At 43.0% G+C, this 16,803-nt stretch overlaps 1 protein-coding gene across 5 annotated transcripts in view; it reads left to right on the top strand.

Moving 5' to 3' along the window:
* Window positions 1–16,803, top strand: part of LOC144497883 (uncharacterized protein C1orf21-like) — a 213,214-nt gene that overhangs the window by 183,911 nt on the left and 12,500 nt on the right. For all 5 annotated transcript variants that reach the window (XM_078219322.1, XM_078219324.1, XM_078219325.1 and 2 more), the window contains one exon: window positions 9,360–9,420. In XM_078219322.1, the coding sequence (XP_078075448.1) occupies window positions 9,360–9,420 (61 nt within the window). The remainder of the gene's footprint in view (window positions 1–9,359; window positions 9,421–16,803) is intronic.

Below are 16,803 nucleotides of genomic sequence, written 5' to 3'. Positions count from 1 at the left end.
CAAAGCATGCCAAGCAAGCATAAACTTCAATGACCTCAAGAACCTAAGTGCACTTGAAGCATTTTATTCCCATTGGCAGTATTTCAATATTAACAAGTTTAGTTCCTCCTTTGCTGCCTTACTTTTTATAATATAAAAGAATATTTCCCCATAATTCAGGAAGTGATGGAAAATGTCATCAAAAGTGCTATCAAGCAAAACATCATGGGCAATAACCTCCATTTAGGTTCCACCCAGACCATTCGACTCCAGACCTCATTTGGTCCAAACGTGAACAAAATGACTGAATTTCGGATGAAGTGAGTGTGATTGCCCTTGACATCAAGGGAGCATTTGATTAAGTGTGGCATTAAAGAGCCCTAACAAAATTGAAATCGGAGGGGAAATTCTCCAATGGTTATAGTCATAGCACAAAGGAACTGATTGTTGTTAAGTCCATCATCCCAGTTCCAGGGCATCATGCAGAATCATAGAAACCCTACAGTGCAGAAAGAGGCCATTCGGCCCATCGAGTCTGCACCGACCACAATCCCACCCAGGCCCTACCCCCACAACCCCACATATTTACCCACTAATCTCTCTAACCTACGCATCTCAGGACACAAAGGGGCAATTTATAGCCTGGCCAATCGACCTAACCCGCACATCTTTGGACTGTGGGAGGAAACCGGAGCACCCGGAGGAAACCCACGCAGACACGAGGAGAATGTGCAAACTCCACACAGACAGTGACCCAAGCTGGGAATCGAACCCAGGTCACTGGAGCTGTGAAGCAACAGTGCTAACCACTGTGCTACCGTGCCGCCCTGAAAAGAAGTTCTCAAGAACAGTGTGCCAAGCTCAACTATCTTCAACTGCACCTTGAATGACCTTCCCTCCATCATAAGGTCAGAAGTGGGATGTTTGTTAGTGATTACATAGAATTTAGTTCCATACACAGCTCCTTAATGAAGTAGTCTATTCCCACATGCAGCAAGACCTGAGCTAATAAGTGGCAAAGAACATTCAAGTCACACAAGTGTCAGCCAATAGCTATCTCCAACATGAAAGAGTCTAATCACTTCCCTTTGACTGCCAACATCCTGAGGGTAACCATTGACCAAAAACTTAACTGGATCTGCCACATAAACACTGGCTGCGAGAGCAGATCAAAGGCTGTGTATTCTGTGACAAGTAACTCACCTGCCTATTCGATCCATAGTGCACAAGTCAGGAGTGTAATGCAAGATTTCCATTGTCACTGGGTCAAAATCCTGGAATTCTTTTCCTAACAGCAGTGGGTGTACCTACACCACATGGACTGCAGTGGTTCAAAAGGCAACTTGCCATCACTTTCTCGAGGGCAGTTGGGGATAGCAATAAAAGCTGGCCGAGCCAGCAACATCCATATCTTATGAAAAAAATAAGATAAGGTACTTCCTGGTGTCAAAGTATGCTAGGTTTTTTATGGAGTGATCCTAGAGTGTGTATGTTACAAACAAAGGGGGTATATGATATTCACATTTTGTAAACAAAAAGGCAATAATGATCTTGCTGTGGCATTCAGTCTCTTTCAAGTGACACAGTTAAACTCCAATCAGGATAAGCTTTTAACCCAGGTTTTGCTGCATCTGTTCTTACCAGGAGTACAGAAAACAGGACATCACTTTTCATCCCCTTACTTATAGCAGGGTAGCAAGGACTGTTTTCTGAAACATTGCCTCAGGAATGTTTATTTTGAAGGGAACATTTATTATTACTGCTCCTTAAAATTCCATGCCTTTAGGAATTGGTTTCTTTAAATTACTATTCATTACAATGGATCTTGTTCAAACTTAGAAAAGTTTTAGAAGTGTTTTTCAATAAGTTGACATTGTGACAAAATAATGAATGCAATACAAAGGTTAGTTCATATAAATCATGTTGACGGTACAAGAAGCATTTGGAAATATGGACATTTGGAAACATAATGGCTTCTACTCTGATATGGTGATTATGGAAATTCAATGCCTCAGAATTGGTTCTGGACCTAGATCAGGGAGATATCCCAGTGTGAATTGGTGTGGAGAGAATCAGTGCACAGACTTGATCGATTCACATGTGTCAGGAAGAGGCTGTCTCATTCTGTACAGACATGAGTGCATTGTTTGATCTTAGTCTCGTGTGTGCTGTATATGTTTTTGTTTTCTCTCTATCCTGAAAACATTTTGTACAAGAGTATGTTTTCTCAGTAAGATGTGATGCATTGTTTTATCTTAAAGCCACATATTTCACATAGCCTCATTAGAACCTCGTTCCAGCATTATTATGCATTCATAGATTTTTGGACAGACATTACTATTTTCAAGAGTGTGAGCTGGAAAAATGTAACATAAGCATTTACTTGCACTTGGGCTTTATTTAATCTAAAGCTGGTTGGATATTCCAAGCCTTTATAGTCTGGCCATAATATTTTTCTGAGAATTCATACCAACCAACTCAAGAACAGCTTCTTCCCTGCCGCCATCAGACTTTTAAATGGACCTATTATATATTAAGCTGATCTCTCTTTTCACCCTATCTGTAACTGCAACACTATATTCTGCACCCTCTCCTTTCCTTCCCCCCTATGTACTCTATGAATGGTATGTTTTGACTGTGTAGCACACAAGAAATAATACTTTTCACTGTATCCCAATACGTGTGACAATAATGAATCAAATCAAAGGATGAGAGCACGATAAAGGGACAGCTAAAGGCACAACTGTCAATGCTGGAGTAATGAAAATTGGAAATTCTCAAAAGGCCAGAATTCGAGAAGCGCAGAGATCTGAGGGTTGTAGATGCAGAGGAGATTACAAAATTGGGAAGGGGCAAGGCAATGATGGGATTTGGAAAATAGGGATGTGAATATTAAAATAGAGACATTGACAGACTGGGAGCTAGAGCAAATCAGAGAGCACAGGTGTGATGCGCAATTAAAAAAGTTAAGTTGTCACACAGATTAATCATTCAATTGATTTGTACCTCACTTTGATTAATCTGGCAGTTAAATTTTGCTGTCTTAAAATGAAGAGAAAATGTCAAACTTGTCTCAAAATAAGTTGTCATGCGAAAATATCCATTTTCATTTTAGTATGGAGAGATTCTTGAGCGGGGTTCCCCTTCCAGTGTGACTATTTGGGTGACTATTCCAGGAGTGTTCTGGACGGACTTGACTGCAAACAGTACATACAGGGTGTGACTTCAAACCATTTGCGTATTGAGCTGTAGCCATCACCTCTGTGAACTTGTGTTACAAGCTGGGAATGCAAACGTTGCAGCTCCGAGCTTCAGGTAACCTGCAGCAGGCCTCAAGTCAAAAGCGTTAGCAGTTTCCCACCAACTCCCATCATTAACTGAGCCCCACTGTGTCCACCATATGCAGCATTTCACCCCATCCCATCATAGAGTCCCAATCCACATGTCATATTGGAGCCCCCTCCTCCCATCATCTGTAATGCAGATTACATAATTCATTCTCTGATATGCGGCTGTTCTAATAGCAATTCTAGTAATATAAAGGTGCCGCCAGGCAAATTCAAAAGTATAGAAATATTTTTGTACCTTATAGTAACTACCTTGGCTCAGTGTTTTGCTGCTCTTGAGGTTTATAACAGAATTGTTACAGCACGAAATGAGGCCATTCAGCCCGTGTCTGTCAGAGCTCTCCAAATGAGCAATTCGTATAGTGAGCTTCCTCTGTCTTTTGTAACCTTGCATATTCTTCCTGTTCAGATAATAATCCAATTCCCTCTTGAACACCTCAATTGAATCCACCACACAGTCGGGCAGCACATTCCAGATCTTAATCGCTTGCTGCATGCAAAAGTTTCTCCTTGTATCTCCATTACTACTTTTTCCAAATATCTTAAAACAGGGTGCATGCAATGCCCATTTTGAGCAAGAGGTCAGCAAGAACATGCCACCCCGGAAGCCTCGGATGAACCTGTATCCAAGGTCACCATCGCAGATGTCAGAGCAGCCTTCTTGAAGGTCAATCCATGGAAAGCGACTGACCCGATGGGGTACCCAGATGAGCACTCAGATCCTGCGCGGACCAGCTGGCGGGAGTATTCACAGAAACCTTCAACCTCTATTTACACCAATCTAAGGTCCTTATCTGCTTCAAGAAGACAACCATCATCCCAGTACCAAAGAAAAGCCAGGCAGCGTGCCTTAATGACTTTCGTCTAGTGGCTCTGACATCCATTATTACGAAGTGCTTTGAAAGGTTAGTCATGGCATGAATCAATTCCGGCCTCCCATATTGCCTGGATCCACTTAAATTTGCCTACTGCTGCAACAGGTCCACAGCAGATACCATCTCCCTGGCCCTACACCCAACCCTGGAACACCTAGATAAGAAAGACACTTATGTCAAACTCCTATTTATCGACTACAGGTCAGCCTGCAGCATCATTATTCCTACAAAACTCATCTCCAAATCTGTGACCTAGGGCTTGGCTCCTCCCTCTGCGACTGGATCTTGAACTTCCTAACCCACAGACCACAATCAGTAAGGATAGGCAACAACACCTCTTCCACGATCATCCTCAACACCAGTGCCCCAGAAGGCTGTGTCCTCGGCCCCTTATACTCTTTATACATCTATGTGGCCAAATTCCCCTCCCAACTTGATTTTCAAGTTTGCTGATGACACCACCGTAGTGGGTCGGATTTCAAACAATGGCAAGATGGAATACAGGAAAGAGATAGAGAATCTGGTGAACTGGTGCGACAATAATCTCTCCCTCAGTATCAACAAAACGAAAGAGGTAGTCATCAACTTCAGGAGGCATAGCGGAGGACATTCCCCTATCTACATCAATGGTGATGAAGTAAAAATGGTTGGTGGCTTCAAGTTTTTAGGTGTCTAGATCACCAATAACCTGTCCCGGTCCCTCCATGCCAACGCTATAGTTAAGAAAACCCACCAATGCCTTTACTTTCTCAGAAGACCAAGGAAGTTTGGCATGTACATTATGATACTCACCAACTTGTACAGATGCACCATAAAAAACATTCTTTCTGGTTGTATCACAGCTTGGTATAGCTCCTGCTCTTCCAAGACCGCAAGAAATTACAAGTGGTCATGAATGAGGCCCAGTCCATCACTCAAACCAGCCTCCCACCCATTGACACTGTCTGCACTTGCTGCTGCCTCGGAAAAGCAGCCAGCATAATTAAGGTCTCCACGCACCCTGGACATGCTCTCTTCCACTTTCTTCCATCGGGAAAAAGATACAAAAGTCTGATGGAACGTACTAACTGACTCAGACAGCTTCTTCTCTGCTGCCATCAGACTTTCGAATTGACTTATCTCGCATTAAGTTGATCTTTCTCTGCACCTTAACTATGACTAACGCTACCATCTGCACTCCTTTCCTTCTCCATGTACAGTATGCTTTATCTGTATAGCGCGCAAGAAACAATACTTTTCACTCTATACTAATACATGTGACAATAAATCAAATCAAATCTGAACTCTCTCATTCTCGATCCTTTCATGAGTGGGAACCTTTTCCCTATTTACCCTGTCTAGCTACTTCCTGATTTTGAAAACCTCCATCAGATTTGCTCTCTGCCTTCTTTTCTCCAAGAAAAACAATTCCAACTTCTTCAATCTATCTACGTAACTGAGGTTCCTCATCCCTGGAAACATTCTCATGAATCTTTCACATCTTTCCTAAAGTATGGAACTCAAGCCTGGACGCAATACTCCAGTTGAAGCTGAATCTTTTGTTTTATGTAATTTTAACATAACCTTCTTGTTCTTGTACTTTATGCCCATATTAGTAAAACCTAGGATACTGTATGCTTTATTAACTGCAAGCATAACCTAGCTGCAACAGACCTGCATGCATATGCAGGCAGTTTGAAGGTAAAGAAATTTTCAAAAATGGAAACTGGGACATATTGAAAAGCCTTGGGAAGATGGTATACACTACCCTAGGGGAAGGGGGTGTACATTATCCTTGGGGAAGGGGGTGTACAGTGCCCTTGGGGAAGGGGGTGTACAGTGCCCTTGGGGAAGGGGGTGTACAGTGCCCTTGGGGAAGGGGGTGTACAGTGCCCTTGGGGTAGGGGGTGTACAGTGCCCTTGGGGAAGGGGGTGTACGGTGCCCTTGGGGAAGGGGGTGTACGGTGCCCTCGGGGTAGGGGGTGTACAGTGCCCTCGGGGTAGGGGGTGTACAGTGCCCTTGGGGAAGGGGGTGTACAGTGCCCTTGGGGAAGGGGGTGTACAGTGCCCTCGGGGTAGGGGGTGTACAGTGCCCTTGGGGAAGGGGGTGTACGGTGCCCTCGGGGAAGGGGGTGTACAGTGCCCTTGGGGAAGGGGGTGTACAGTGCCCTTGGGGAAGGGGGTGTACAGTGCCCTCGGGGTAGGGGGTGTACAGTGCCCTCGGGGAAGGGGGTGTACGGTGCCCTCGGGGAAGGGGGTGTACGGTGCCCTCGGGGAAGGGGGTGTACGGTGCCCTCGGGGAAGAGGGTGTACCGTGCCCTCTGAGAAGGGGGTGTACCATGCCCTCGGAGAAGGGGGGTATAGCGTGCCCTCGGAGAAGGGGGATGTACCGTGCCCTCGGAGAAGGGGGCTAAACTGTGCCCTCGGAGAAGGGGGGTGTACCATGCCTTCGGAGAAGGGGGGTATACCGTGCCCTTGGAGAAGGGGGGTGTACCATGCCTTCGGAGAAGGGGGTGTACCGTGCCTTCGGAGAAGGGGGGTGTACCGTATCATAAGGGCATGTGGTGCAAGAACAAAGAGATTATGTTAAACTTAAAAAAGTATTGGTTTAGCCTCAACTGGAGTATTGCTTCCAGTTCTGGTGCTGCATTTTGGGAAAAATGGGAAGGCATTTGAATCAGTGCAGAAAAAGAATCACGATAATGATTCCAGGGATGAGGAAAATCCGGCCCCTAGTTTCAGCCTTAGCTCAGTTGGCCACACTCTCGCCTGAGTCACAAGGTTCTGAATCACATGGTTTTGGGTTCAATTCAGAAGTCCCATTCAGGACATTGCACAAACATTAAGGCTGACACTTCAATGCAAAACTGAGGGAGTGCTGCACTCTAAAGGATGCTAGCTTGGATGAGACATTAAAATAAGGCCCCATCTGCCTTCATGTGTGGATGTACAAGATCACATGGCACTATTTCAGATAAGAGCAGGGAAGTTATCCATGGCCTCTTCACCAGTATTTATCCCCCTGGTCATTATTACATTTCTGTTCATGGGAGTTTGCTGAGCACATATTAGCTGCCATATTTCCAACATTACAACTGTAACTACAGTTCAGGAGTATTGCATTGGCTGTAAAGTGCTTTGAGGTATCCAGTGGTCATGTAAAGTACTGCATAAATGCAAGCCTAAATAAATAAATACATTTATGGAGCAAAGTGATGATCCTATCATAGCCTTTAATTTTTGGCATTTTCTTTCGAGCCAGCTGAAGATTGGCTATGTTACTTCTTTTAAAACAACAAGCAAAGGTGTAAATTTCAAAAATTTAAAATTAAACAAAATGCTAAAATGATAATGCATCAACATACTATTTAGCATCTGAGTGATAAAGATGGATGAATGATTCCGTAGAGCCTTTCACAAGGATTCTGAACCATTTATGAAAAAGGTACCTCACTTGAAATGTTTTCCAAATGCTGGCCAATTTGAAGTGCACATCAAGCATTTGCAATTTTATTAATATCTACTGCTTCTCTTTAGTCAGGAGTTTACTTTAAAGTAACAAGATATATTGTTGAATAGTACGTCAACACCAGATGCTCAGCCACAATACTGTGTGTTGTATTTCCTTTTAAAGCTCATCAGGCCTGTCTGGAACCACACTGCAGTGGTCACAGGAGGCAATGGACTAATTAATTCTGCCTTTGATTAGTCTGAAGATGATCTGTCAAACATTGCAAACAAAACAAGGAAGATTATACTGAATTGCAATACTTGAATATCAGATCCTTCTTTAAATTTAAGTGCCTTCCACAGTCTAAAAGATAGCTGCGTATAATCATCCTATTGCACAGATAGTTCATGAATCTGGCCTCTAATTACTAATGGGAAAACATTAATCCTCAGGTCTATGCAAACATGCAATGACAAAGGTGACAGTGGAGACAAGTCTTTGTGTTTCCAAAGTGAAAACCAATGAAGAAAAGGCTTCTTTCATATGCAAGGGGGTATGAATATTTTCCATGTTGTTTGTCAAGGCCCAGTCAGCTGCCAATCTCATGAATTTCAGATGAGTGATGTTATAAAAGTGATACTGGTATTGAACTAACAAATTTGAAATGATGAAAAGATTATACCATGTTTGATCTATGTTGTATCCAATTGATCTCTGGTACTGGTGCTGTTTCTATTAATTGCATTTGATCAAACATTTTTGTTCAGGCTTAAATAGGACGAGTATTTAAAACATGCATCAAGGATCAGACAAAATAATGTGCAAAATAATATATCTCGCCTTGACTCTGTAATAATTACTTGCTCTGGTAACATTGTAATGCAACGGTTTTGTTTCTTTTAAAATTGTGAGTATTTTATACATGACTCATTGATAAAGTTGATTCACTGAAGAAAGTTGCAAGATCAGGTGCTGATTTAAGAAAGTTGTCCTCAGGCTCCATATAAATTGTATCATTTTATTTTTCTAGTTGTCTGCCTGAGGTGTTGAGTAAATTGAAATAGCCCTGTTGACAGAAGTACTGTGCCTCTGGGCTTGTAAATTCATTGTGGCTTTCTGTGCTTTATAAGTAATAGAATTTGTTTCAGGTGGCCTTTGTATCTGAAATAAAACTTATTTTCTCAAAAGATTGCCATTCTGTTTTCTTGCTTTTTATCTGCCTCTCACCCGATGTGACATATGCACTTAAATCCCAAGCTTTCTCAGACTAGTGTCCCCACAGTTTCTGCTATTGCTATTGCAACTGATGGTTGAGATGAGAATCATTTCTGGTGATGAGTTAAGAGTATCGCACAAGAATCATATTGGTCTAGGTTTTGAATGTTCTTTAAGCAGATCGTACAGTGGCATTTCAATCCTTTTAACTGGGCATAAACACTTAATAAATGATTGAGATTTAAGAATCCAAAATAAAACTTTCAGCTTCCTGTGCACTTTATGCCTGTATCATTTGCATACTCTGTTATCTGCTTATTGTGCACCTGAACTAGGTTAACCTGGTCTAAGTCTAGGTACTTACTGTATAGAGAGTATGCAAATACTTGGTACTTGTATCAGTAGAACAACAAGCACATATTAAATAATTGTATTTTGTGGTTCATTTTGCAAAAGTGCAAAAGCTGAATATTTATTTTAAACGTAATGCTTGTTTTTAAATATCCCTTTCAGCATTCACACTTCGGACAGTCAGCAAGAGTTCTTCAAGATGTTGGATGAAAAAATTGAAAGGGTAAGTTTTTAATTGAAGTACAGTCTATTTATGCTTTCCGTTACTAATTAATTATGACACATGATGTACTTTTGTCGAGTTTAAAATTACTTTCCCTTTCCCTTCAACTCTCTTCTATTCTTCCACAATTTGTCATAATTTAGTCACCTTCCTTCTGAAGTTTGGCAATCTGTCAGATTACATAAACTTTGTAGTCAAACTCACCTCCCAAGAGAGAAAAATGTGCTCTTAAAATGTTGACATGATTAATTTCAATGCACTTATCAGCTAGTGCAGTTAGCAGTTCTCTACAACATGGTATGCAGACTTGTATGGACAGAGACTATTCAACTATACCTTCATGGTTTTTTTTATTCTCTAGTGGAATGTGGGTGTCACTGACGAGGCCAGCATTTGTTGCCAATCGCTGATGGCTCACAAACTGAGTAGCTTTGCTGGCGATTATAGAGGGTAGTTAAGAGTCAACCATGTTACTGTGGGTCTCGAGTCACATGGAGGCCAGACTGGATAGGGATGGCAGATTTCCTTCTCTAAAGGACATGAGTGAACCAAATGAGTTTTTACAACAACCAGTGATTATTTCATTGATTTTGTGACCACTTGAGACTGGTTTCGTATTCCAGATTTATTAATTCAATTTAAATTCCACCCGCAGTGATGGTGGAATTTGAACCCACGTCCCCAGGAGCATTAGCCTGGGCCCCTGAATTACTAGTCCAGTGAGATTACCACCATGCTACTGTTCCATTTGAATATACTTACTATCTGTAGTTAGCCAAGTAAAACTTGACAAATGTGATTAATTCGCTTTTCATTCCCTACCAATAAATCTCAATTTAGTTTTATCAGTTAATAAAAATGTTGTCAAAAGATCAATCACTTAAGAGAAGCTTCAAATGACAATTCATGTGGCATACCAGTTTAACTAAGAATATCTAGGGGAAAATTGCACTTGAACTCCAGTGTGGTTTTTAAACATTGTAGCATAGCGAAGCATCAACAAGAATAAAATGTTAGCAAAGTAAACTTAGTTATAGTTTTAAGACAGATTGTTGACCTATGAAGTTGATGGTGTATGTTCTGTTGAGCATTCCCAATATACAGATGCTGAGTTTAAATCACTACGCAAATAAAAAACATAATCAACTTGTACAATAAGAACAACCCTTGGATAGCCAGATGCCTTGCTTTGATTGAGTCAGTGCTAATGCATGCCGCTATCCACTTTGATGTTGAAATGCCTAGCTTGAGTTGTGAAGAAGGGAAACTGCAGTATTCTAAATGGCACAAAAGCAGAAAATGCTGGATACGCTCAGCAGGCAAGGCAGCACCTATGGATTAAACAGACAAGTCTTGGGTGGGGGCAATTTGTTAAAATGGAAGATACTACCCCATGATAGCATTTAAAAAGAACAGAATGTGAATGGGGTGGGAAATGCAAGCGCACTGTCATTCACTTATCCCACAAATGGAATGATCTGTAAAAAGGAAAATACAAGATAGTTAAATGGCAAAAGTAATGCTGACGTGAGATGACATTATTTCTGGCATTTAACCACATGCTCTTTTCCCGTTAAGTATTTTACAAAACATTCTTTTGATTTGATTTATTATTGTCACCTGTATTGGTATACAGTGAAAAGTATTGTTTCTTGTGTGCTATACAGACAAGGCATACCGTATATACAGAAGGAAAGGAGAGAGTGCAAAATGGTGTTACAGTCATAGCTAGGGTGTAGAGAAAGATCAGCTTAATATAATGTAGTCCATTCAAAAGTCTGATGGCAACAGGGAAGAAGGTATTCTTGAGTTGGTTGGTATATAATCTCTGACTTTTGTATCTTTTTCCCCATGGAAGAAGGTGGAAGAGAGTATGTCCAGAGTGCGTGGGTTCCTTGATTATGCTGGCTGCTTTTCCAAGGCTGGATGGGAGGCTGGTTTGTGTGATGGAATGGAAGGCTGGTTTGTGTAATGGACTGGGCTTTGTTCACGACTCTGGTTTCTTGCGGTCTTGGGCAGAGCAGCAGCCATACCACGCTGTGATACAACCAGAAGAAATGCTTTCTATGGTGTATCTGTAAAGGTTGGTGAGGGTTGTAGTGGTAAAGCCAAATTTCCTTAGCCTCCTGAGAAAGTAGAGGTATTGGTGGGCTTTCTTAACTATAGCATCAGCATGGAGGGACCAGGATCGGTTGTTGGTGATCTGTTTCCTTCCCCGCCACATTCCCTTTTTTTAGTTTCTTTTTAAATGCTGTTCATTGGTAATATCTTTGGATGTGGACCCTTGTCAAAACCGCTTGTCTCTTCTCTTCTCAGCTGACCTGAGCTTTCCTAAGATTTTGTTCCAGATATCCCCTACCTTTTATTCATTATTTTGTTACCTCAAAGATCTCAGCAACAAAGTGGAAATATTAAATGGCCTTCTAGCCTCTGCCACACTTTCTGCTCCTGATGTGAATGAACGCTATCTTAATAGATATGAGTAAATTTACACAGCCATGCCAACGATTGTGCATCCTGTTTACTTAGCACCAGTCTTTTTAGGCCGGGAAGGCGGTCGTTTTAAGCAAATTTAATATACCTATTTATAATTCATAATACCACACACTGCCTGTATCAAATCAAATATTCTCTACACGTTTCTTGTTTACTTTTCTCGAATGAAAGGATCTTTCCCATGTGACAGAAGAAAGGTAACTTTTGCCTTAAGTGGTCTGAAGTTATTGCTACTTTTGTACATAACTGATGCAGTTTAAGATTAGGAAAGGCAGTATATTCACATTCCAGTTGATGGGGTTTCTCTGGGGGTTTTCTACCTATTTGTAGTTAGTACCATATAACAGTGACAACTTCCCTACTTGACATCTTCTATTTGTGTTTATTTGTCAAGAACATGTCAGAAAAAGCAATGAACAGTTGCTAAATGGAGAAATGCACATTTCAATGGTCCTTAAAAGTTATGCCAAGTAACAGCCATGAGAGCATGGAAGAAAACTGGCCCACTATTGGTTTGGGATTCCAAATGCCAGTGATCCCATTCTGCAGTGTATGGAAACATTTAAGAACTGTTTTAGTATTTCTGCCCTGAAAGCCAAATTGGTTTAGGATTCCAATCATAATTTGTTCATTGGATAGTTAAGGATCAGGAATGCCATTTGGCCCATACTAATTTTGTCCATCTAGTAAGATCCTTAAGTCTTCCAGTTCCATTGCTTTAAAGGGAATTGTATCCCATACATTCTTTCGTCTTTAACTTGTATCACCAACCTGCTTTGTAATCATCTCCCTCTTCTGGTTCCACTGCTCCTCCTAGTTGGGTATCATCTGCAAAGTCATTAAGCCAAGTAGAAAGGATAGTCATCACCGAGTGACGCCCACTAAGCGCTTAGTGGGCATCATTACTTCCCGAACTAAACAACTCTCAGCATTTCCTCTGAATTCTCATATCCTTCTCTTTTGGAGATCTAGAAGCATGGTGCCATGGGGATTTTCACAACCCACTTGGGAAAAGCAAAGGAGGTTTTCCAGCTGCAATCTTCTCCTTCTGAATCCATGATGACTGCTATTTACTGGATTGTCACTGTATAGATAATCATGTTTACACAGAATAGTAGTGAGATTTGTGGGTCGGTGGATGCTGTTGTCTATCTTTTATTTACTGTCCTTGAATATAGGCACCGCATTAGTTTGATTCGATTCTGTAAGTAATTCGCTGGTCTCCATTTAACTTCATCGAATAATCATTGGTGTCCCATAAAATGCCTGGTATCGGCACTTGGAGATAACTACCAAAGAACAGTACAACACAGGAAACAGGCCCTTCGGCCCTCCAAGCCTGTGCCGCTCATTGATCCAACTAGACCATTCGTTTGTATCCCTCCATTCCCAGACTGCTCATGTGACTATCCAGGTAAGTCTTAAACGATGCCAGCGTGTCTGCCTCCACCACCCTACTTGACAGCGCATTCCAGGCCCCCACCACTCTGTGTAACAAACATCCCTCTGATATCTGAGTTATACCTCGCCCCTCTCAGCTTGAGCCCGTGACCCCTCGTGATCGTCACCTCCGACCTGGGAAAAAGCTTCCCACTGTTCACCCTATCTATACCCTTCATAATTTTGTACACCTCTATTAGGTCTCCCCTCATTCTCCGTCTTTCCAGGGAGAACAAGCCCAGTTTACCCAATCTCTCCTCGTAGCTAAGACCCTCCATACCAGGCAACATCCTGGTAAACCTTCTCTCCACCCTCTCTAAAGCCTCCTTGTCCTTCTGGTAGTGCGGCGACCAGAACTGGACACAGTACTCCAAATGTGGCCTAACCAGCGTTCTATACAGCTGCAACATCAGACTCCAGCTTTTATACTCTATACCCCGTCCTATAAAGGCAAGCATACCATATGCCTTCTTCACCACCACCTCCACCTGTGCTGCCACCTTAAGGATTTGTGGACTTGCACACCTAGGTCCCTCTGTGTTTCTATACTCTTGATGGCTCTGACATTTATTGTATAACATTAGTTCTTCCAAAATGCATCACTTCGCATTTATCTGGATTAAATTCCATCTGCCATTTCTCCGCCCAATTTTCCAGCCTATCTATATCCTGCTGTATTGTCCGACAATGTTCATCGCTATCCACAAGTCCAGCCATCTTCGTGTCATCCGCAAACTTGCTGATAACACCAGTTACACATTCTTCCAAATCATTTATATATATCACAAATAGCAGAGGTCCCACTACAGTGCCCCGCGGAACACCACTGGTCACAGACCTCCAGCCGGAAATAGACCCTTCGACTGCTACCCTCTGTCTCCTGTGGCCAAGCCAGTTCTCTACCCATCTCGCCACCTCTCCTTGTATCCCATGAGGCTGAACCACCTTAACCAACCTGCCATGAGGGACTTTGTCAACTGACTCACTGAAATCCATATAGACGACATCCACGGCCCTTCCTTCGTCAACCGTTTTTGTCACTTCCTCAAAAAACTCCACCAAATTTGTAAGGCACGACCTCCCTCTTACAAAACCATGCTGTCTGTCACTAATGAGATTGTTCCGTTCTAAATGTGCATACATCCTGTCTCTAAGAATCCTCTCCAACAACTTGCCTACCATGGCCGTCAAGCTCACTGGCCTATAATTACCCGCGTTATCCCTGCTACCCTTCTTAAATAACGGTACCACATTCGCTATCCTCCAATCCTCAGGGACCTCACCTGTGTCCAATAAAGAGACAAAGATTTCCGTCAGAGGCCCAGCAATTACATCTCTTGTCTCCCTGAGCAGTCTAGGATAGATGCCATCAGGCCCTGGGGATTTGTCAGTTTTAATGTTACCTAAAAAACCTAACACTTCCTCCCTTGTAATGGAGATTCTCTCTAACAGGTCAACACCTCCCTCTGAGACACTCCCAGTCAACAAGTCCCTCTCCTTTGTGAATACCGATGCAAAGTATTCATTTAGGATCTCCCCTATTCCCTTGGGTTCTACGCATAATTCCCCTCCTTTGTCCCTGAGAGATCTGACTTTTTCCCTGACAATTCTTTTGTTCCTAACATATGAATAAAATGCCTTAGGATTCTCCTTAATCCTGTCTGCCAAGAACATTTCGTGACCTCTTTTTGCCCTTCTAACTCCCCGTTTGAGTTCTTTCCTACTCTCTCTGTATTCCTCCAGAGCTGCATCTGTTTTCAGTTGCCTGGACCTAATGTACGCCTCTCTTTTCTTTTTGATCAGATCCTCAATTTCCCTGGTTATCCACGGCTCTCGAATCCTACCTTTCCTATCCTTTCTTTTTACAGGCACATGTCTGTCCTGCAGCCTTATCAACTGTTCCTTAAAAGACTCCCACATGCCAGACGTGGACTTACCCCCGAACAGCCTCTCCCAATCAACGGCCACCAATTCCTGCCTAATCCGGCTATAGTTAGCCTTCCCCCAATTTAGCACCCTACCCTTAGGACAACACTCGTCCTTGTCCATTACTATCCAGAGTTGTGGTCACTATTTGCCACATGTTCCCCTACCGAAACTTTGACGACCTGACCGGGCTCATTTCCCAGAACTAGATCCAGTATAGCCCCCTCTCTACTTGGGCTATCTACATACTGTTCCAAGGAACCTTCAAGTGCGCATTTTACAAACTCCTCCCCGTCCAGACCCCCAGCCCTAAGCACTTTCCAGGCTATACCAGGGAAATTGAAGTCTCCCACTACAACAACCCTATTTTTTCTGCACATATCCAGAATCTCCTGACATATCCGTTCCTCCACTTCCCGTTGGCTGTTGGGTGGCCTGTAGTATTCCCCCAGCATAGTGATTGCACCTTTCCTGTTTCTGAGCTCCACCCACAGTGACTCATTACATGACCCCTCTAAATTGTCCACCCTCTGCACCGCTGTAATATGCTCCCTAACTAATACCACTACTTCCCCACCTTTTTTAGCCCCTCCTCTGTCTCGCCTAAAACACTTATACCCCGGAATATTCAGCTGCCAGTCCTGTCCTCCTTTTAACCATGTCTCCGTCACCGCAACCACATCCAAATTCCGCGTAAGCATTAAGGCCCTAAGTTCATCTGTCTTACCCGTTACGCTCCTCACATTGAAGCAGATACACTCCAGGCCCACGCAGGTTATCCTGCTCCAGAATGCTCCTCTTCTTATCTAGCCTTGCCCTGGCCCCCAGCTCGACCCCAGCCTCAGTACTTACTGACCTACTGTTTTGATCCCCACCCCCCTGCCACACTAGTTTAACCCCTGCCGAAACACTCTAGCAAAACTCCCAGCCAGGATATTTGTGCCCTTCCAGTTAAGGTGTAACCCATCCTTTCCGTCATCTTCCATCTTCTCTTGAAGACTTCCCAATGATCTATGAATTTGAAACCCTCCCTCTTGCACCAGTCCTTTAGCCACGTGTTCAATTGTAGTATCTCCCTGTTCCTGGCCTCACTAGCACTAGGCACTGGGAGCAGTCCAGAGATTGCTACCCTAGAGGCCTTATTTTTTAGCCTAGCACCCATACAAAGAACAAACAAAGAACAATACAGCACAGGAACAGGCCCTTCGGCCCTCCAAGCCCGCGCCGCTCCCCGGTCCAGGATTGAATCCTGAATCCAGGATCCCCGCCCAATTTTCCAGCCTATCTACATCCTAATATCCTATCCACCGAGCTGTCCCTCACAGCTACGATGCTTTGTTCATCACAACCTATTAACTCACCCCCACCCCCCCCATTCCAGACCATGTGATCTCCAGGGAGAGGCGAAAACCCAGAGTGAAAACCCCAGGGCCAATATGGGGAAAAAAAAATCTGGGAAATTCCTCTCCGACCCCCTGAGGCGATCGAAACGAGTCCAGGAGATCACACTGGCCCTGATCA

Source organism: Mustelus asterias, chromosome 8 (assembly GCF_964213995.1).
Source record: "Mustelus asterias chromosome 8, sMusAst1.hap1.1, whole genome shotgun sequence".
Lineage (NCBI taxonomy): Eukaryota > Metazoa > Chordata > Chondrichthyes > Carcharhiniformes > Triakidae > Mustelus > Mustelus asterias.
This window is presented reverse-complemented; position numbering and strand designations above follow the sequence as displayed.